Source organism: Amblyraja radiata, chromosome 8, assembly GCF_010909765.2.
Source record: "Amblyraja radiata isolate CabotCenter1 chromosome 8, sAmbRad1.1.pri, whole genome shotgun sequence".
In the NCBI taxonomy this organism is placed as follows: domain Eukaryota; kingdom Metazoa; phylum Chordata; class Chondrichthyes; order Rajiformes; family Rajidae; genus Amblyraja; species Amblyraja radiata.
Window position 1 is genome coordinate 39474409 of NC_045963.1, and position 17387 is coordinate 39491795.

Consider the following 17387-nt stretch of genomic DNA (forward strand, 5'->3'; position numbering starts at 1 on the left):
CCTTAAAGTGCCTGCGGTCCAATTTTAGAGAATACTATGTATGACTCCTCTGTAAATATTAACAAAAAATATAATCTCATATTTGAACCATAAACCAGTTTTATATATTTTAGTGTTCTTCTTATGACAGTGTTCATGTTGAGCTGGGGGACACGCTGGAATGTAATAGCAGGAACATTTTTCCATTTTATAATAGATTTGCTGTGACATTTCTCATAGGACCTGGAGAGATAGCAACATTAACCAGTGATGCAAAAGTAGTTATTAGAGTCTAAAAATAGAGGCTGTACCTATATAATTATTAGATAAAGAAATGGTCAAAATATGAATGAGTCAGCTTGAAAATGAAAGAAGTTGACCATATAGAAGTAAATAATTGGAATAGATTCTGGGTGAAAAAGCATGAGATGACTATGATGGGTGGCTGAACCCAGTTTTTTTCTTATAGTATTTATGTTTTTATGTCTTTAGGAAAAATTGTTGTCAACCACAATGCAACGCCGAGTTCATGGAGCCTTGGGGAGTGTTGCCACAACTCTACTCATTTTATCCAACTTGGTATTTCTTTGTGGAAATGAAGTGGGGCAGATCTATTGGAACCGAACATTTATACAAGGTAACTAGATTACAATTAAAACAAGATAAATAGTAATTATTTGCTGAGATTTTTTACCCCTGAAAATCTAAAGGGCACGGCAATTGAACAAATACATGATTTTGTGTTCCAATTGCATTGATACCGTAGAAGATATTTAGAAATGTGGAGCAAGGTGTATTATTTATTTATCGATGACTCTAAACATATAATTAAAGCAGAGCACGTTGAGTTAAAACAGTGAGAGATGGATTTTTAAATTATTATTACAAGATATCAAATTCAAAAACATTGTTATAAAACTAACACCAAAAAAGTGGGTAAAAGTAATTATGGATTGAATATTTTCAGTTAATTAGTGATATTTTACATAATCATAAATACTCTATAAATGGTAGTTTGTTTTCTGCCTCAATGTTTATCTTTTTTGTGTAGAGGAACAAATGTAAAAACACTTGTATTGAGGATTTGTTAAACTTGGATTGTTATATACTTGGGCTTTTTATACAATTTACTGTGTCAAAAGTGTTCCTCAGAGTGAAATGTATTTGAGATATGAAACTATTAGGAAGAGGAATGGTATGTTCTGCCATTTAAGTGGACAAAGGCGCCTCCTTTCAATTCCATCCATCCTGCATAACCATACCTTTTGGGAAGAGTGTTATTCATATTCATTGAGCAATGTGAATGAGGGAGCGATGATGGTCACAGAAGCTAGAAAATACTCTTAGAATGTAAACGACATACAATTGCAGCTGAAGAATAAGACACTTCACTTGACTGCTACATTTACTTTTTACAAATCATTGACTTTAAACACATAATATTTGTCTAATTTTTAAATCGTTAACTAAACCAAGTGGATATAACTATAGTAAAATAAAGTCTGCATTATGCATAGATGATTTTGAAACAGTTTGGTTAACAATTATAATAATTCTTAATTGCTGTTTTACTCTTGGTTACTGTCATCAAAACATTAATTCACAGATACTGCTAGAAGTGGGGTATCATCCAACTAATCACTATATAACAGGCGCGATGGGATTCCTGGAATTGTTTTAATATTAAACACAATTCTATCAGCAGACATCAAATGTTTGTGACAACTGAGGCAAATCGATTTAATGTGTCAGACGCCGTTGCTTAAATGTCTTGCTCGTAAAGTAAATGGAAGTTATTTCTGAATGTGATAAAATGTAAAGTAGGACATAAGAACCTCTGGATTTTCAGGGGAATAGAAATGCTTCCAGCTCAATGGTCTTTCCACCTTTGACACCGGGGTTGTCCTCGTTGACCCGATTATTCCTCACTCTGATCAATTTTGTTCCAGCATCTAGATGTTTTTGAAGTTATTTAATGCTGAAGTCAATGAGTTAGACTGAAGTGATAATGCCTAGCTCAGCTACAAATTACATTTTTTTTTTACAGTTAGATTTTGTATCTTTTCATATCTCTCATTTCCCCTCTCGCCTAACTCTCGGCTTGAAGAAGGGTCTCGACTTGAAATGTCACCTATTCCTTTTCTCCACAGATGCTGCCTGACAGCTGAGTTACTCCATCTTTTTGTTTCAATCTTCAGTGTAAACCAGCATCTGCAGTTCCTTTTTACACATGCGTAGATTAGATTCTGAACACTTCCTGGAAAATTCATTGGCTTGAATACTGGAAAGGAGGAGCTTGTTTTTAAGCAGTAGATTTGTGGCGCTACCCGGTGGTTAGGCCACTTGCTTTGTGGACCCTCGGCAGTCGGGATTAGGGTCACGTGACTGGGTAATGGCGGAAAAGAGTTGTGATGATCACATTGAATGGTGGTGCTGGCTCGAAGGGCCGAATGGCCTTCTCCTGCACCTATTGTCTATTGTCACGAGGTTTAGGGGTGTGCCCTTGTATAAGTATTGAGCCCCGGGTTAGCCTTCCCCCATTTCCATGTGTGTTGTTCTCTTTACTTCAGCAATAAAGATCTCTTTGTTTCACCACACATGGCTTGCTTATTCGTCCACCATAGATTTCATAATCTTGAAGCCCCATTGCATCTTCAGCTACAAATTGTTTAAACATGGTCTCTTTTCCAAAATCTGCAAGGTGCTCCTGTAAATGGGAAGCAATGAAATATATACAGGGTAGTAAAGCACATTTGTAAGGCTTACATTTATATGCATGACATGTAAAATTTGGTTAGCATGACATTTCTTATGTAAGTTATTTTGTTAACAGTTGGACAGTACCTGCTCTTTCCCCCTTTTTCAAGTCCAAGAATGATTTATAGGATTGGTGAACATTATTTAAAAAAAACTCTGCACATTTCTTTACCACCGCATATTTAGTTCTTTCAGAGGAATATTTTCCCTGTTGTCTTCTACTGAAATCCCCTTCCCAATCTTTATTGCTCTAGCATTCTCACACAGCAGTAACCATCCCACACCAAAACTTTAAGAATTACATTGCACATCTGTCTCTCTGTAGCAGTGTGTTGAAATGCATGCTGCAAAATGAGAATTTTGACTGATTGCTTTTGGAACAGAAAATTGTTCCTCTTTATTACAGATCTAAGGTTTTTTTTAAATTAGAATAATGAAAGATAACGTGAAGCAAATGCTATAATGTTGAAAAGGTTACTGGAGTTGGGAGATCTGGGGTGCAGTTGCATAAATCTTTGAAGATGGCATAGAAAGTTGAGAAGCCAATTTAAAACAAACTATAAGCTCATTGGCATTATTAATAGCAGGTTTGAATACAAAAGTAGAATAGTTAAGCTAAGCCTAATATGATTAGCAGCTCAGAATTTGGCGTCATTTGTGAAGCAACAGCATTTACCAATAATGCCAAAAAGCTACTCAAACATTCTGTGTGATTATTGAGCAAAATTCTTCTTTTTCCAGTATCACTGGGATCTCTTATGGGCAGCAGCTGTGATCTCACCAAACTGCCCTTTGTATTAAGTAATTTTCCCTATTTTACCAGGAAGGGAAAAATGCTAAATGTTTAACTAATATTTTAAGCATTCTATAATGCATGAAAAATCAGGATTGCATAATTATGCACAAGATTAATCTTGAATTCAAAATGTATTTATTTTTTAAACTGTTAAAGTTCATTGTGTTTGGATATATTTCTGCGGAAATTGCAACTATGATATTAATCAGTAAATATGATTTGGTGTGCTTGCCACCAAATCATATTTACTGATATATGATTCATACATTTTCATATATCATATATTTTCATATATCAAAGCATACATTTTCAGGAGATATTTTCCTGTGAGAATATTACCTGATCTTGCCAATTCTAGGCTTTTTGCGATACAAAAACTGCAAAGCGAAATGAAGAGCAGGGCTTTAACTTCAGGATGCTAGTAATTAACTGCACATGTGTGCACCAGAGTGGTTGCTGTATACATCACATCAAAGATGGTGAATGCTGATAGTTTTGCCTTAACAACTGCAGAATCCAGTCCATTGTATTCAGTTCTGGGTACAGCAATATAAGAATTGTATCAAAATATATAATAGTACCAGAGATACAAGTCTTCAGTTATGTGACTGGACAGGAGAAGCTAAAACGATTATCCTTGGAGCAGAAAAAATACTGACGGGAGATTAAACTCATATATTCAAAGTCATGATTGGTTTTGATAGAGTAAATCCGGCAAAACTGCTTCTAGTGGTTGGACAAATAACTGGGGGAACTGAGGTAATTGGCAAAGGAACAAGAAATTACATGAGGATGCATAATACAGAGCAAGTTGTTGTGCTTTGGAATGGGCTGCCTGAAAGATTAGTTGAAGGTTCAATGCAAAGTGAAGAAAATGAAATAAATTGGGTCATACTCCTAAGGAATTGACAGTACATGATGGGCTGAATGATTTCTTTTCACATTGTAATTATTTTAATTCAATGGAAACTACTTTAAAAGTACTTGCATAGTTGTAACAAATTTTGAGAGATGCTATAATCTATCTTATCACCTCTTATTTAACCTTGGAACAGCAATGTAAGATTTTCCTCTCCTATATTTTCAATCCCTAATAATATCGTTAAGTTTGTTTGATCATTTTTACAACTAATTTCTCAACAGATTGGTGAAGAATTACACATTATCTGGTTTTGACCTTGGGTACTACACCCTAACATCAGCATCTTAATTATTCTCGCTCTTCCCTTCATAAGATGTTGCACGTGCTTGGGATAGCCTCGTCTTTGGCCAGGTTGACACTATAAAACCTGCCTGGAAAAGGTGCAAAACAACATTTACAAGGATATTACTGGGTCAAGAAAGTTTGAGTTATACGGTTTTAGTGTCGCAGGCTGAAGGATGACCTCAGAGGTTTTTTAAAATCATGCAGGACATTGGTAAGGTGAATAGCCACAGTCTTTTTTTTTATCCAAGATAGAGTAATCTAAAAGTAGAGGGCATCAATTTGAGGGGAAAGATATAAAAGGAACCAGACATCTTTTTCACATATTGGGTGGTGCGTGTGTGGACTAAGTGCCAGAGGAAGTGGTGGAGGCTGGTGCAATTGCGACATTTTAAAGCGATTTGGACGGATGTATGGATTGAAATGGTTTGGCGGGACATGGGCCAGGCACTGGTAAGTGGGACCAGCTCAGTTAAGCATTTGGTTGGCGTGGATGAGTTAGTCAAAGGGTCTGTTTCTGTACATGTACAGCTCCATGACTTTATAACAGGTGGATCAAATGGTACATTGTTAGCAAATTGCGCCTCGATAGTTGTTTTGTAGCTTGATCACAGGTTGTTTACTTTAGAACTGTTGCCAGTTGCTTATCAGATTTGATAATTCAGACAATTACTGGGATGCTTATCAGATTTGATAATTCAGACAATAACAAAAAACTCCAACGTGTTATTTATCCATAGTTTTACGATGGAAACAATGGCGCAGACCTTGCAGGAGCTTACTCTGACACTATAATCGTTAATTATTAGATTTGGTAAAACTGGTTTTGTGTCAATATTCAGGCTGAAGGTCTGTGACCAATGGAATTCTGCCAGGATCTGTGCTAAGAGCTCTTGTTTGTGATACGGTCTTGTTTGTGATATATATAAATTGCTTGGATGTAAATGTCGATAGGCTGGTTAGATCTTGTGCAATCATGAGGCAGAGTTTAGGAAGGAGATTGAGATGCTAGTAACATGGTGTCAAGAATACATTTAATCCCTTTAAATCATCAAAATAAATGAACTAGTCATGGACTTCGGAAAGTGGTGTATACGACCCAATCTGTATCAATAGTGCTGAAGGAGAGATAATTGAGAGCTTCAAGTTCCTTGGTTTAAAGATCACAACAATTTGCCCTGATCCAACTACATGGATGTGGTGCCCATTTGGCTTTATTTTGTGTCATTATTTATGGCATTTGCCTTTAAATTTTAATCTGCCCGTGATTATGTGGGTGAGATTTATTACGTAGTCGGTGGTGTGCTTGTTGCTGGGTTTCTTGCGCAGAAGCTGTTAGCTAGTTAGTTTAGTTTTAGAGCTCAACATGGCTAGAAGGAATACCCTATGACCATGTGGAGTTTTGCCTAGACAGGAGGAGTTTTCTAACATTTAAAAGCAATATGCTGGAGTTTGACGAAGATTAAAGTGTACGTCAGAGATGAAGGTTGGATGAATATCTTACTGTTTTTCTTCAACAATAAAGAAACTATTAATCAAAAGACTGCTATGAAGTTTTATCTTTCGAGAAGCTCTGAAAGTCTCACGGAGAGCTCACATGCATAATACGACATTCTCCTAAAGTGTCTCTTAAGTGGCTAGAGGGAGTAATCTCTTGAACGATATAATAATCTGCCGCTACATCGAGTCAAAGGATACCTCTGACAGGAGGTGTGCCAAGTCCCAGAAGTGGGACAGAAGATAAGGCCAGGATCTCGGGAGAGATTCGGCCAGAAGACCGGTTCCAGATGAGGAACTGAAGACAATTGATCTCGGTCAGCGATGGCTTAGAGGTTTATCAACAGCGACAAAACTTATCTGAAGATTGAAAACCTTATCACGAAATCGTGAGTAGAAGCAACTATTTTACTTCAGAAAACCAGATTTCCGACCTTGAGGTATTTCGAAGACAAGATAAGACATGTTCCTTTTGAACTAACATCATTATTCACTTTGAAGATATTGTGGATGTTGTCTGAAGATCCAATTTGTTATATTTTCTTATCTAATGTTTTGGAATATTATGCTCTGATGTTTATCAACAAGACTAAAGCAAATTGAAGAAGTCCTTGTTTGTCCAATTTGAAGATTTAGCAATCTGCCAAGACCTGTTTAAAATGGAGCAAGATGGAACAGGTGAGTCAGAAGAGCATGTGGGTGAGATGAGAGAAGTCAAACTCAGCCAAGGACAAGCAGCTTACCTGGAAAGACACCGGAATGAGAGAAACTCAATATGGGCACAAGTTAACAGGTCAATTAAACGCTACAGAAAACTCGTGTATCTAGAAGGAGCAGGTAAAGCCTAAGATGCAATTCTGAAATAAACCGAGAAGGAAAGAAACAAGTTATGGAAGAAGATACCAAAGCTATTTGATGGCCTGAAGGAACTAATGGAATTAGATTACAACGTGAACAAGGTGAAAGATAAGTTAGACCAGATATGCAGCTTCGGTAAAGAGCTTGGAGATAAGCAGAATGCACTGCTGGATTCAGAGCCATCTCAGGAACAATGCAAAAGACACACCCAGTGGTATGAAGAAAGGGTGAAGTTATTCAATGATTCCATGAAAGATGCCAGGAGATGGTAGCTGACTCCCATGGCTATCTGGATGACACTTCTTCCCACCCTGCTTCCTGTAAGGACTCCATCCCCTACACCCAATTCCTCCGTCTACGCCGCATCTGCACCCAGGATGAGGTGTTCCACACCAGGGCATGGGAGATGTCCTCATTCTTCAGGGAATGGGGGTTCCCCTCTTCTACCATAGATGAGGCTCTCACCAGGGTCTCTTCTATACCCCGTGATTCTGCTCTCACTCACCATCCCCCCCACTTGTAACAAGGGCAGAGTCCCCCTTGTCCTCACTTTCCACCCTACCAGCTGTCACATACAACAAATAATCCTCCAACATTTTTGCCACCTCCAATGTGATCCCATCACTTGCCACATCATCCCATCTCCTCCCCTATCTGCTTTCTGCAGAGACTGCTCCCTCCGTAACTCCCTGGTCAATTTGTCCCTTCCCACCCGAACCAGCCCCTCTCCGGGCACTTTCCCTTGCAACCGCAAGAAATGCTACACTTGTCGCTTTACCTCCCCCCTTGACTCCATTCAAGGACCCAAGCAGTCTTTCCAGGTGCGGCAGAGGTTCACCTGCATCTCCTCCAACCTCATCTATTGCATCCGCTGCTCTAGATGTCAGTTGCTCTACATCGGTGAGACCAAGCGTAGGCTTGGCGATCGCTTCGTCGAACACCTCCGCTCGGTTTGAAATAACCAACATGATCTCCCGGTAGCTTAGCACTTCAACTCCCCCTCCCATTCCGAATCCGACCTTTCTGTCATGGGCCTCCTCCATGGCCAGACTGAGGATCACTGTAAATTGGAGGAGCAGCATCTCATATTTCGCTTGTGCAGTTTGCACCCCGGCGGTATGAATATTGACTTCTCCAATTTCAGGTAGTCCTTACTTTCTCCTCCCCTTCTCCGCTCTCCCTCAGTCCTCTGGCTCCACCTCTTCCTTTCTTCCTCCCGCACCCCCCACCCTCACATCAGTCTGAAGAAGGGTTTCGACCCGAAACGTTGCCTATTTCCTTCGCTCCATAGATGCTGCCTCACCTGCTGAGTTTCTCCAGCATTTTCCTCTACATTCGATGGTTAGCTGACGTTTATCAGAGTGTGTGTGTCAAAGAAGGAGATGCGATTCAACAAGGTGCTGGAATGGAAGATAAGATTACACCACGGGATAGTATCTCGAATGTATCTACACGAATATCAGGACATACAGCCAGTTCGGCATCAAGGGTTTGTGCTCTATTGGGAGTGGAAGCTGATCTAGCCGCTCTTTCAATAGAAGCGGATGCCTTGAAAACGAAACATGAGATTAAGTAAGAAGAAGAGATTGGGCAACAAGAGGAACAGATGAAAGAACAGATGACACGGCAGGAGGAACAGATGAAAGAACAGATGACGCAACAATAAGAACAGATGTGGCGACAAGAAGAACGGATGATAGAAGAGATGACGCAACAAGAACAGATGTGGCGACAAAAGGAGCAGATGAGGCTACATAAAGAACAGCTGGAACTAGACACAAAGATGGCGGTGGTCAAATCAAAGAAGGAGATATTGGAAATTGAGGGTTCAAGATGCAGCTCTAAAGCATCGAAGACGATGAACTCTGGTTTGAGAGGAAACACTGCTGCAAGTGAGTCAGCAGTTGGATCAATTCCACAATTGAGGTCTTGGTTTTGAACACCCATTGGGGCAATATAGGATGGGTAAAACTTCATCTCAGCAAATGGGTGCTGGACCAAAACAAACTACTTATGCCCGGGACAAAGCAACAGCGGAGTACGCTTTTCTGAGGCCTGGTATACAGGCTCGAGCAAGCCAGTATGAGCCACATAGGCCGGTCTATCGTCCGTTGGCGCCAAGCCAAGGCTATCAGGATGGATTATTTGCATTGGCGAATAGGCAAGCTGAATTCAATGAGATCATAGCTTGACAAAACCCCTCTCTCATTCTACCACCAGTAGAAATTCCTACATATGATGCAGATCCTTTGCGGTATGAAACTTTCATAAGAGCATTAGAAGAAGTATTAGAAACTAAAATTACGGATGAAATGGAGCGCTTACGTTTTCTGGTGAAGTACACAAGCGGAAGTGTTCAGGTATTTGTAGAAAGTTGTCAAAATGAGCCTGACAGCCAAGGTTATAAAGTGGCAAGAAGGTTACTTAAAGAACGTTTTGGTAATGAACAGAGGATTGCTAATGCATACATGGAGAAGACCCATGCTTGGAAAGATATCAAGCCAGAAGATGGGGAAGCATTGAGTAATTATGGAATATTTCTTAGAGGTTGTTGCAGCTCGATGAAAAATCTCGGCCACATGGAGGAAATTAATCTTGCAAGTAATACTGGAGTCGTCATTAATAAGCTGCCCAGAAGACTGGGAGAAAAGTGGAGAGATGAAGCAGGCGGAATATTGGGTAAGAGGAAGCAAGTAGCCAAGCCACCAGACCTGGTGGATTTCTTGGACAGGCAAGTACGGTACATGTTAGAGCCACTCCACGGGACTATTGAAGATCATAAACTAATTGCAACTAACAAAGGTTCTACCTTTACCAAAACTGAAGAAAGATCAGGACCTATAAAATATAGAGAAGCAGTTTTGCTACCACTATAATACCTGTGCAAACGACAGATGGAATGAAAGGAGATGTATCTACTATCAAGCAAATAGGATTTTGTTTGTTATGTGATGAAGTTGGTCACACCATAAGGTGGTGTCGTAGATTCAAGAAGAAAGAATATAAAGAAATGGTGGATTTCGTGAAATCTGTTTTGGATGTTTGAAAAAAGGACACATGGTGAGAGACTGTGGGAGTCCTATCATTTGTGATAAGTGCAAGGAATATCACCCTGAAGCACTTCACACTGTAAATAAGCCACCAGAGCAAATGGAAGAGAAAAACTGGAATAAATAGAAGAAAAGCTACCAGAGCAAATAGAGGAGAAGGAGCTGGAGCAACCAGAACAGAAGGAGAAGCCAGCTACTAGTGATGCTGTCACCTCACCTCAAGTAACTGCTCATATTGGGGCCAGGGTTGAAGCCTGTATCTTCTCTATCTTACCAGTACAGGTAAGGAATACAAGACGAAACGTATGCATTTTTGGATCACGGATGTTCGGCTACCTTTTACACAGAAAACCTGACGAGAAGACTGAACATCACAGGGGAAAAGACAAAGATTCGATTATATACCATGAATGAAGATAAAGAGAGCATGGAGATATCCAGCCTAGATGAAGATAATTTTAGACCAATATCCAAAGTGTTTACACATGAAACCATGCCTGTTGGTCGTCAAAATATACCCAGATGTGAGGACTTGAAACAGTGGCCTTACCTGAAGGATGTCAAAATATCTAAAATAAATTCTAGTGTTGACCTACTTATCGGAACAAATGTATTGAAGGCATTGGAACCTAAACAGATTGTGAGGAGCCAAGGTGATGGACCGTATGCTGTGAAAACCCAACTTGGATGGGTTATCTATGGCTCCTTGAGAAGGGATAACGAAACGGGAGCCAGAAGAACTACCCTGCCATTGCTGTTAGTCAAATATCTACTGATAAAATAGAAAAACTGGTGATGAAGCAATTCAATCATGACTTCAATGAAAGTACCAACAAGGAATCTGTGGAAATGTCTAGAGAAGAGTTAAAGTTCGTGGATATTATGAACTACTCAGTAAAGATTGACGGACATTATTATCTGGACTTACCTTTCAAACAAGAAAGTGTAGTCTAACGAACAATCGTCATACGGCAGAGCAATGCATCCAGAATTTGAAACGTAAGTTTGACAAGAATACTAGATTTCATGAAGTAATCTCTTTGAAAAATAATTTCTATGTGGATGATTGCTTAAAATCCATGTCTACTGAGCAGGAAGCAATTCAATCTGACTTCCCTCTGCAATAAGGGAGGACTCGCGCTTTCCAATTGGATCAGCAACAATTGTGAAATCATTCCACCAGATGATAGAGCCAAATAAACCAGAGAGTTGGATTTGGACAGAGACAATTTGCCAGTGGAAAGAGCATTGGGAGCTACTAATGTTTCACAATTGAAATATGTTAATACAAAAGAAAATCCTGCGGATGAAGTTTCTAGAAAACTGACAGCGAATCACTTCTTAAGCGATAAGACATGGATCAATTAACTAGAGTCTCTCTGTAAGCCAGACAGAGAATGGCCAAAGCTTGAGCTGGGATTTGAAATCTCTGCTAATGATCCAGAAATTAAACCAAACCTAATGGTGAACGTTATTGCTGAAAATCCTGTTATTCTCTCGAAGGATTTTCACACTTCATCATTACTTTTACAACACATCCATGAGTTGATTGGACATGGCAGAAGAAGTTTCAAGCTATCAAAACTTTGGACGTTTATGTTTTGGACTATATACTGGGTATCATGCCTGATGTTAAGGATATGGTGCGCACGGTACGACTTTAAACCAAAAACAGTGTTTTAATAAGACCAATAATCAAGTTATGCTTGCTTCTAGAAGGCGAAGGTGACATTAGAAGAGTCGCTGAATGCAGATATATAATGCATGCTATTTTTTGCTTTTGAAATGTTAAGCCTTCATGGCTACTTTTTTACGAGTGGAGCAGGGGAGGTGCAAAGCACTTATGAAAGCATGGAACTACCAGGCAGAAGACACATGCAGCTGTGGAGCAGTACAGACAATGTCCCACCTACTGGAGTGTGACGACGCCCCCCCGTGCAGCCCCCAGGACCTGGCTGAACCGACCCGACCAGCTGTGACCTGCGCCAGATACTGGCAGAACGACATCTGAGATTGCAACAGACTCGAAGAAGAAAGAAGCTACTTTTTTGATGTTTATTAATAATTGCCTCGTTATATACTCGTTAATATGTGTCATTAATTATGGCATTTGCCTTTAAATTTGAGTCTGCCCGTGATTATGTGGGTGGGATTTATTACGTAGTCAGTGGCGTGTTTTTGCTGCTGGGTTCTATTGCGCAGAAGCTGTTAGCTAGTTTAGTTTTAGAGCTCAACATGGCTAAAAGGAACACCTTCTAATGTGGAATTTTGTCGAGACAGGAGGAGTTTTCTAACATTTAAAAGTGATATGCTGAAGTTTGACGAAGGTTAAAGTGTGTGAGTCAGAGAAGGAGGTTGGATGAATATCTTACATTTTTTCTTTAACAATAAAGAAACTATTAATCAAAAGACTGTGTGATGAAGATTTGTCTTTCGAGAAGCTCTGACAGTCTCACGGAGAGCTCACATGCATAATACGACATTCTCCTAAACCCAAGTTGTCTCTTAAGTGGCTAGAGGGAGTAATTTCTTGAACGATATAATAATCTGCCGCTACAACGGATACTAAAGATGGACACAAAATGCTGGAGTAACTCAGTGGGACAGGCAGCATCTCTGGAGAGAAGGAATGGGTGACACGTCGGGTCGAGATCCTTGAAGTAGGACCAGATCTTAAAGGAGATAGAAGCCAGATAAATTTGCAGCCGGTAGTGATTGAGCCAGCATGAGGCCCCAAGTGAGACCACACCTGGAGTATTGTGTGCAGTTTTGGTCTCCAAATCTAAGGAAGGACATTCTTGCTATTGAGGGAGTGCAGCATAGGTTCGCGAGGTTACTTCCCGGGATGGCGGGACTGTCATATGTGGAAAGAATGGGGTGACTGGGCTTGTATACACTGGAATTTAGAATGATGAGAGGGTATCTTATTGAAATGCAAGATTATTAAAGGATTAGACACGCTAGAGGCAGGCAACGTGTTCCCGATGTTGGGGAAGTCCAGAACCAGGGGCCACAGTTTAAGAATAAGGGATTTAAGAAGAACGGAGATGAGGAAAAACTTTTTCACCCAGAGAGTTGTGAATCTGTGGAATTCTCTGCCTCAGAAGGCAGTGGAGGCCAATTCTTTGGATGCTTTCAAGAGAAAGCTAGATAGAGCTCTTAAAGATAGCAGAGTCAAGGGATATGGGGAGAGATAGGAATGGGGTACTGATTGTGGATGATCAGCCATGATCACAATGAATGGTGGTGCTGGCTTGAAGGGTGAATAGCCTACCCCTGCACCTATTGTCTCTAACAGGGGTCTCCAAACTATGGCCCGCGGGCCACATCCGGCCCACCACGAGATTTTATCCAGCCCGCAGCAAGCTCTTAACACGTTCTGTGTGGCGGACTCTACGTGAGTTCAAAATTTCGACTGCGCATGTCCAGGTCATCAGGCACTCGCCATAAACATTGTTGGGAGCGGATCTGCTGTTATCAGACCTTCATTTCATCAAGTTAGTGAGCGAGATCGTGCTGCAGTGTGGGGCCTGGGTCTCCGGTGCTGCGGGCGCTGTTGAGTTGCTGCTGGGCCGTCCCTGTCCCCTCCCGAGTGCCACATCCCTGTCCAGGGGAGGCTGGAGGTGTCGGCCCGGTCTTGCAGCCGGTGCGTGGGGTAGGCGCTGGCTCCAATTCGGCTCTCTGGAGGATCGCTGGTCGGCGCGGACCCAACTCCAAGTATAGTACCTGGTGGACTCTTTGGGAGTGATGTCAGATAAGGAAACGGGAGGAGCGAAATATAAAGCCAGAGAGGTATAAAAATGGAAGAGGACAGGGGAGAGGCAAAAAAAGGGGGGGGGGGGTGGGGATAAAGGCGAGATCATCCGGAGTCCCTCATTTCCCTTTAATCCCCCTCATTCCCCTCCCCTCCAACCCGTTTCACCTTTATCCCTCTCTCGTCACCTGTTCTTCCTTCCACAGATTCTGCCTCACCCACTGAGTTCTTCCTACATTTGGTGCTTTGACTTTAAATTCCAGGTTTGGATCTTTCTGATTAGATTTCTGCCCTATCTTTGAAGCAAATCACTAATGACATCTTTAATATTGTGATGATAAGGTGATCTACCCCACCTCAGTGTTCACAGGCTGCCTACAGCTTATGAAATGAGATCTCCCTTCAGTGACTCTCATGTTTGGCAGGACCACACTCTCCTCATTCCATTCCTTCTCCGACTCATAGCCACAACTTATTTTCTGTCAACTCTCAAAAAGCTGATCTCGAAAGCTAGTTGACGATGTAATTTGCTGTAAAACAACGGCCGCAACAACTTGTTATTGAGATGTTAATCTGATGCTCCATCTTTATTGTAACATGAGAGATTCCATGGTACTGTGAAAAAGAGCAAGGGGATATCCTTTTTCCCTGGATAATATTTATCTTCCAATTACCATTAGTAAAATAGATTGTTCATTATCATAATGGTTTTTATTAAAGTTTGCGCTGCGTTTCCAATATAATGTTGACTACATTGCTTAAAACCAACATGGAACACATAGGCGTAGGAAGGAACTGCAGATGCTGGTTTAAACTGAAGATAGACACAAAATGCCGGAGTAACTCAGGACGACAGGCAGCATCTCTGGAGAGAAGGAATTGGTGACATTTCAGGTTGAGTCTGGAGAAGGGTCTTGACCAGAAACGTCACCCATTGATTCTCTCCAGAGATGCTGCCTGTCATGCTGAGTTACTCCAGCATTTTTTGTCTATGTATAGAATAAATAGTAGCAGGATTAGTCTATTTCAAATCTTTTGAGCATACTGTGCTATTCAGTATGATTTTCTATCTGAATAGCAAGTTCCTGCTCACTCACCCCTTTTCCTTGCGTATCTTTTGTGTTTAAAAATCTATTCACCCCCTTGGATGGATGGATAGATGGATAGATGGATAGATGGATAGATGGATAGATAGATAGATACCTGGAACCATGAACTAACAGTTCTAGACCCACCAGGCTGTCAGTGGAAGCACCCTCTGTACATGTAGCTGTTGAATCTTATTTAATTATTTGAAATTTATGGTCCTGTGGTGTCTTGGCAGGATGTATCTGGGAAGGATGTTTCCTTTTGTGGGTTGCCCATTTTAAGATTGAGATGGCTTGCAATGTTTCCTGAAAATCGACACTGTTTGGAAACGTCTTCCTCAAAGGATGTAGAAAAGAGTTTAATATTTTTAGGACAGAGGCAGTTAGTTAAGACATGGGCTACTGGCTATTAGAGGTAGGACGGTTACAGTACATTGAATCATGATCTTTTTGAATAGCTGATGAGACTTGGAGTTGAGTGCTCAACTCCTTCTCATAATTTGTAATTTGTGTGTGTGTGTGTATCATTATTTCGATCCTACATAATTTAAAATAGAATATATTATTCCTGGGCTGAGGGATCAAGGCTCTCTTTGATATTTGAGGAAAGAAAATTGAATTGCCCTGAGATTTTCATGAACATCAAACTCCTTAGCCCGATTACCACTCGTGATGCGAATACTAATATAATTGTAGATGCAAAGTCTCAGTAGAAATGTGCCCATTGCCAAAATGTTAAAGTGCCAATAGCACAGTTCCCTTTAACTCTAGTGGACTTTGTACGTTGGACCCAAGAGATAAATGTTCAAAGCTACAAATGACTGGTAGATTGTTCTCATTCGTCGACTTGTCATTATTGTGCCCCTGATGCCAAAACAACACATGAAAGGCAGAAGCAATCAGCCCTTAGAATGGGTTCAGACATCATGTGCCTTTACTGAGAGTTTGCATCTCGAATTAGTACATCCACACTCGTATTCCTGCCATGAGTGGAATTAGGGTACGGCGTTAGATAATTGTAAAATTACAACTGCAAGGTCACATTATTGTTGATCCATATCACATAAGCATTTTGGCACATTCAGCAGAGTAGCACAGCAGGTAGAACTATTGCCTCACAGCACCAGAGACCTGTGTCAATCCTGACCTGGGGTACTAACATTATGGAGTTTGCGCGTTCTCTTTGGGACCGCGAGGATATCCTCTGGGTACTCCAATTTCCTTGTATATCCCAAAAGACATGCAGGTTTGTACGTTAATTAGTCGCTGTGAGGACTTGAGAATTTGTAAATTAATTGGCCTATGTAAATTGCCCTAAAGTGTGTAAAGAGTGGATGAGAAAGTGGGATAACATAGAATTAGTGTAAACGGGTGATCAATGTTTGACGTGAACTCAGTGGATTGAATTTTGTGTTTCCATGCCACATCTCTTTTTTTTTTTTTAAACGTAGCATTGTTTTTTTTCATTAATGCTGTCAAAGATTATTTACAATTATAATTAATTGTGCTAAGTCAACTATGGAATATTTTCCATGATTGACTGTACATTAGCATTCTATCATAACAGGTTGTCACTTATAAAAGACCCTTAAATCCTCACTTCAGAGGAATTTAGATAAATTCAGCTATGAACTTAATAGACAATGTCCAATCACCACATAGATTACCATTTTCTTTAAAAAGAAATTAAGGTGAACCCTAAGTCATAAAAAAAATCATGCTGCTTGTGGTACTGTGCAATTTTGACAGCCATTGTGTCTTATGAGCATCACGGTCATTGAGCTCCATATTTTGCTGCCCAATGATCTCTTTGTTGAAAGGTTTACAGGGGCACAGGCGATGAAGATGGTCATAGTCTTTATCTCTGGGTATGGAAATAAATCTTGAGGGAATATGCTTAAGGGGAGAGGGGAAATATTTAAATGAGGTGCAAATATATAGAGCTGCCAGAATAAGTGGTAGAGGGAGGAGAGATTACAACATATTTAAAAGATAATTGGATAGGAAAGGTTTAGAGAGATATGGGCCAAATGCAGGCAAATGGGATTAGCTCACATGGTGAACATGGAAAGTGGGCTGATGGGCCAGTTCCCATGCTGCATAAATCTGACTGGCGCAAGCAGGTGTAGGATTATGGAAACAATAGATACTGGATTCCCGTTGGTTTCTGTAATTACCAATGGTTGGACTGTTTGGAGACTTCATTGAAAATCTTCCTAAATTCATTCCTAATCTATAAACAAATTCAACAACCAAAAATATAGGATATCAGTGTTTGTTGCAAAGGGATGTAATAAAGCAGATCAGTAGAGATTGTTCCACACTTAACAATGAATACCTAATTCTCTAACCCTTCAACATGGGCTCATAAAATGAGTACTGGAAACTTAACTTTCATAGCGAG

At 40.4% G+C, this 17387-nt stretch overlaps 1 protein-coding gene across 3 annotated transcripts in view; it reads left to right on the forward strand.

Moving 5' to 3' along the window:
* hhat (hedgehog acyltransferase) overlaps positions 1-17387 on the forward strand; it is a 183076-nt gene that overhangs the window by 102715 nt on the left and 62974 nt on the right. For all 3 annotated transcript variants that reach the window (XR_004412871.1, XM_033025615.1, XM_033025616.1), the window contains one exon: positions 472-616. Coding sequence is in view for 2 of the 3 variants with exons in the window: in XM_033025615.1 (XP_032881506.1) it covers positions 472-616 (145 nt within the window). In the remaining variant the exon portion in view is untranslated. The remainder of the gene's footprint in view (positions 1-471; positions 617-17387) is intronic.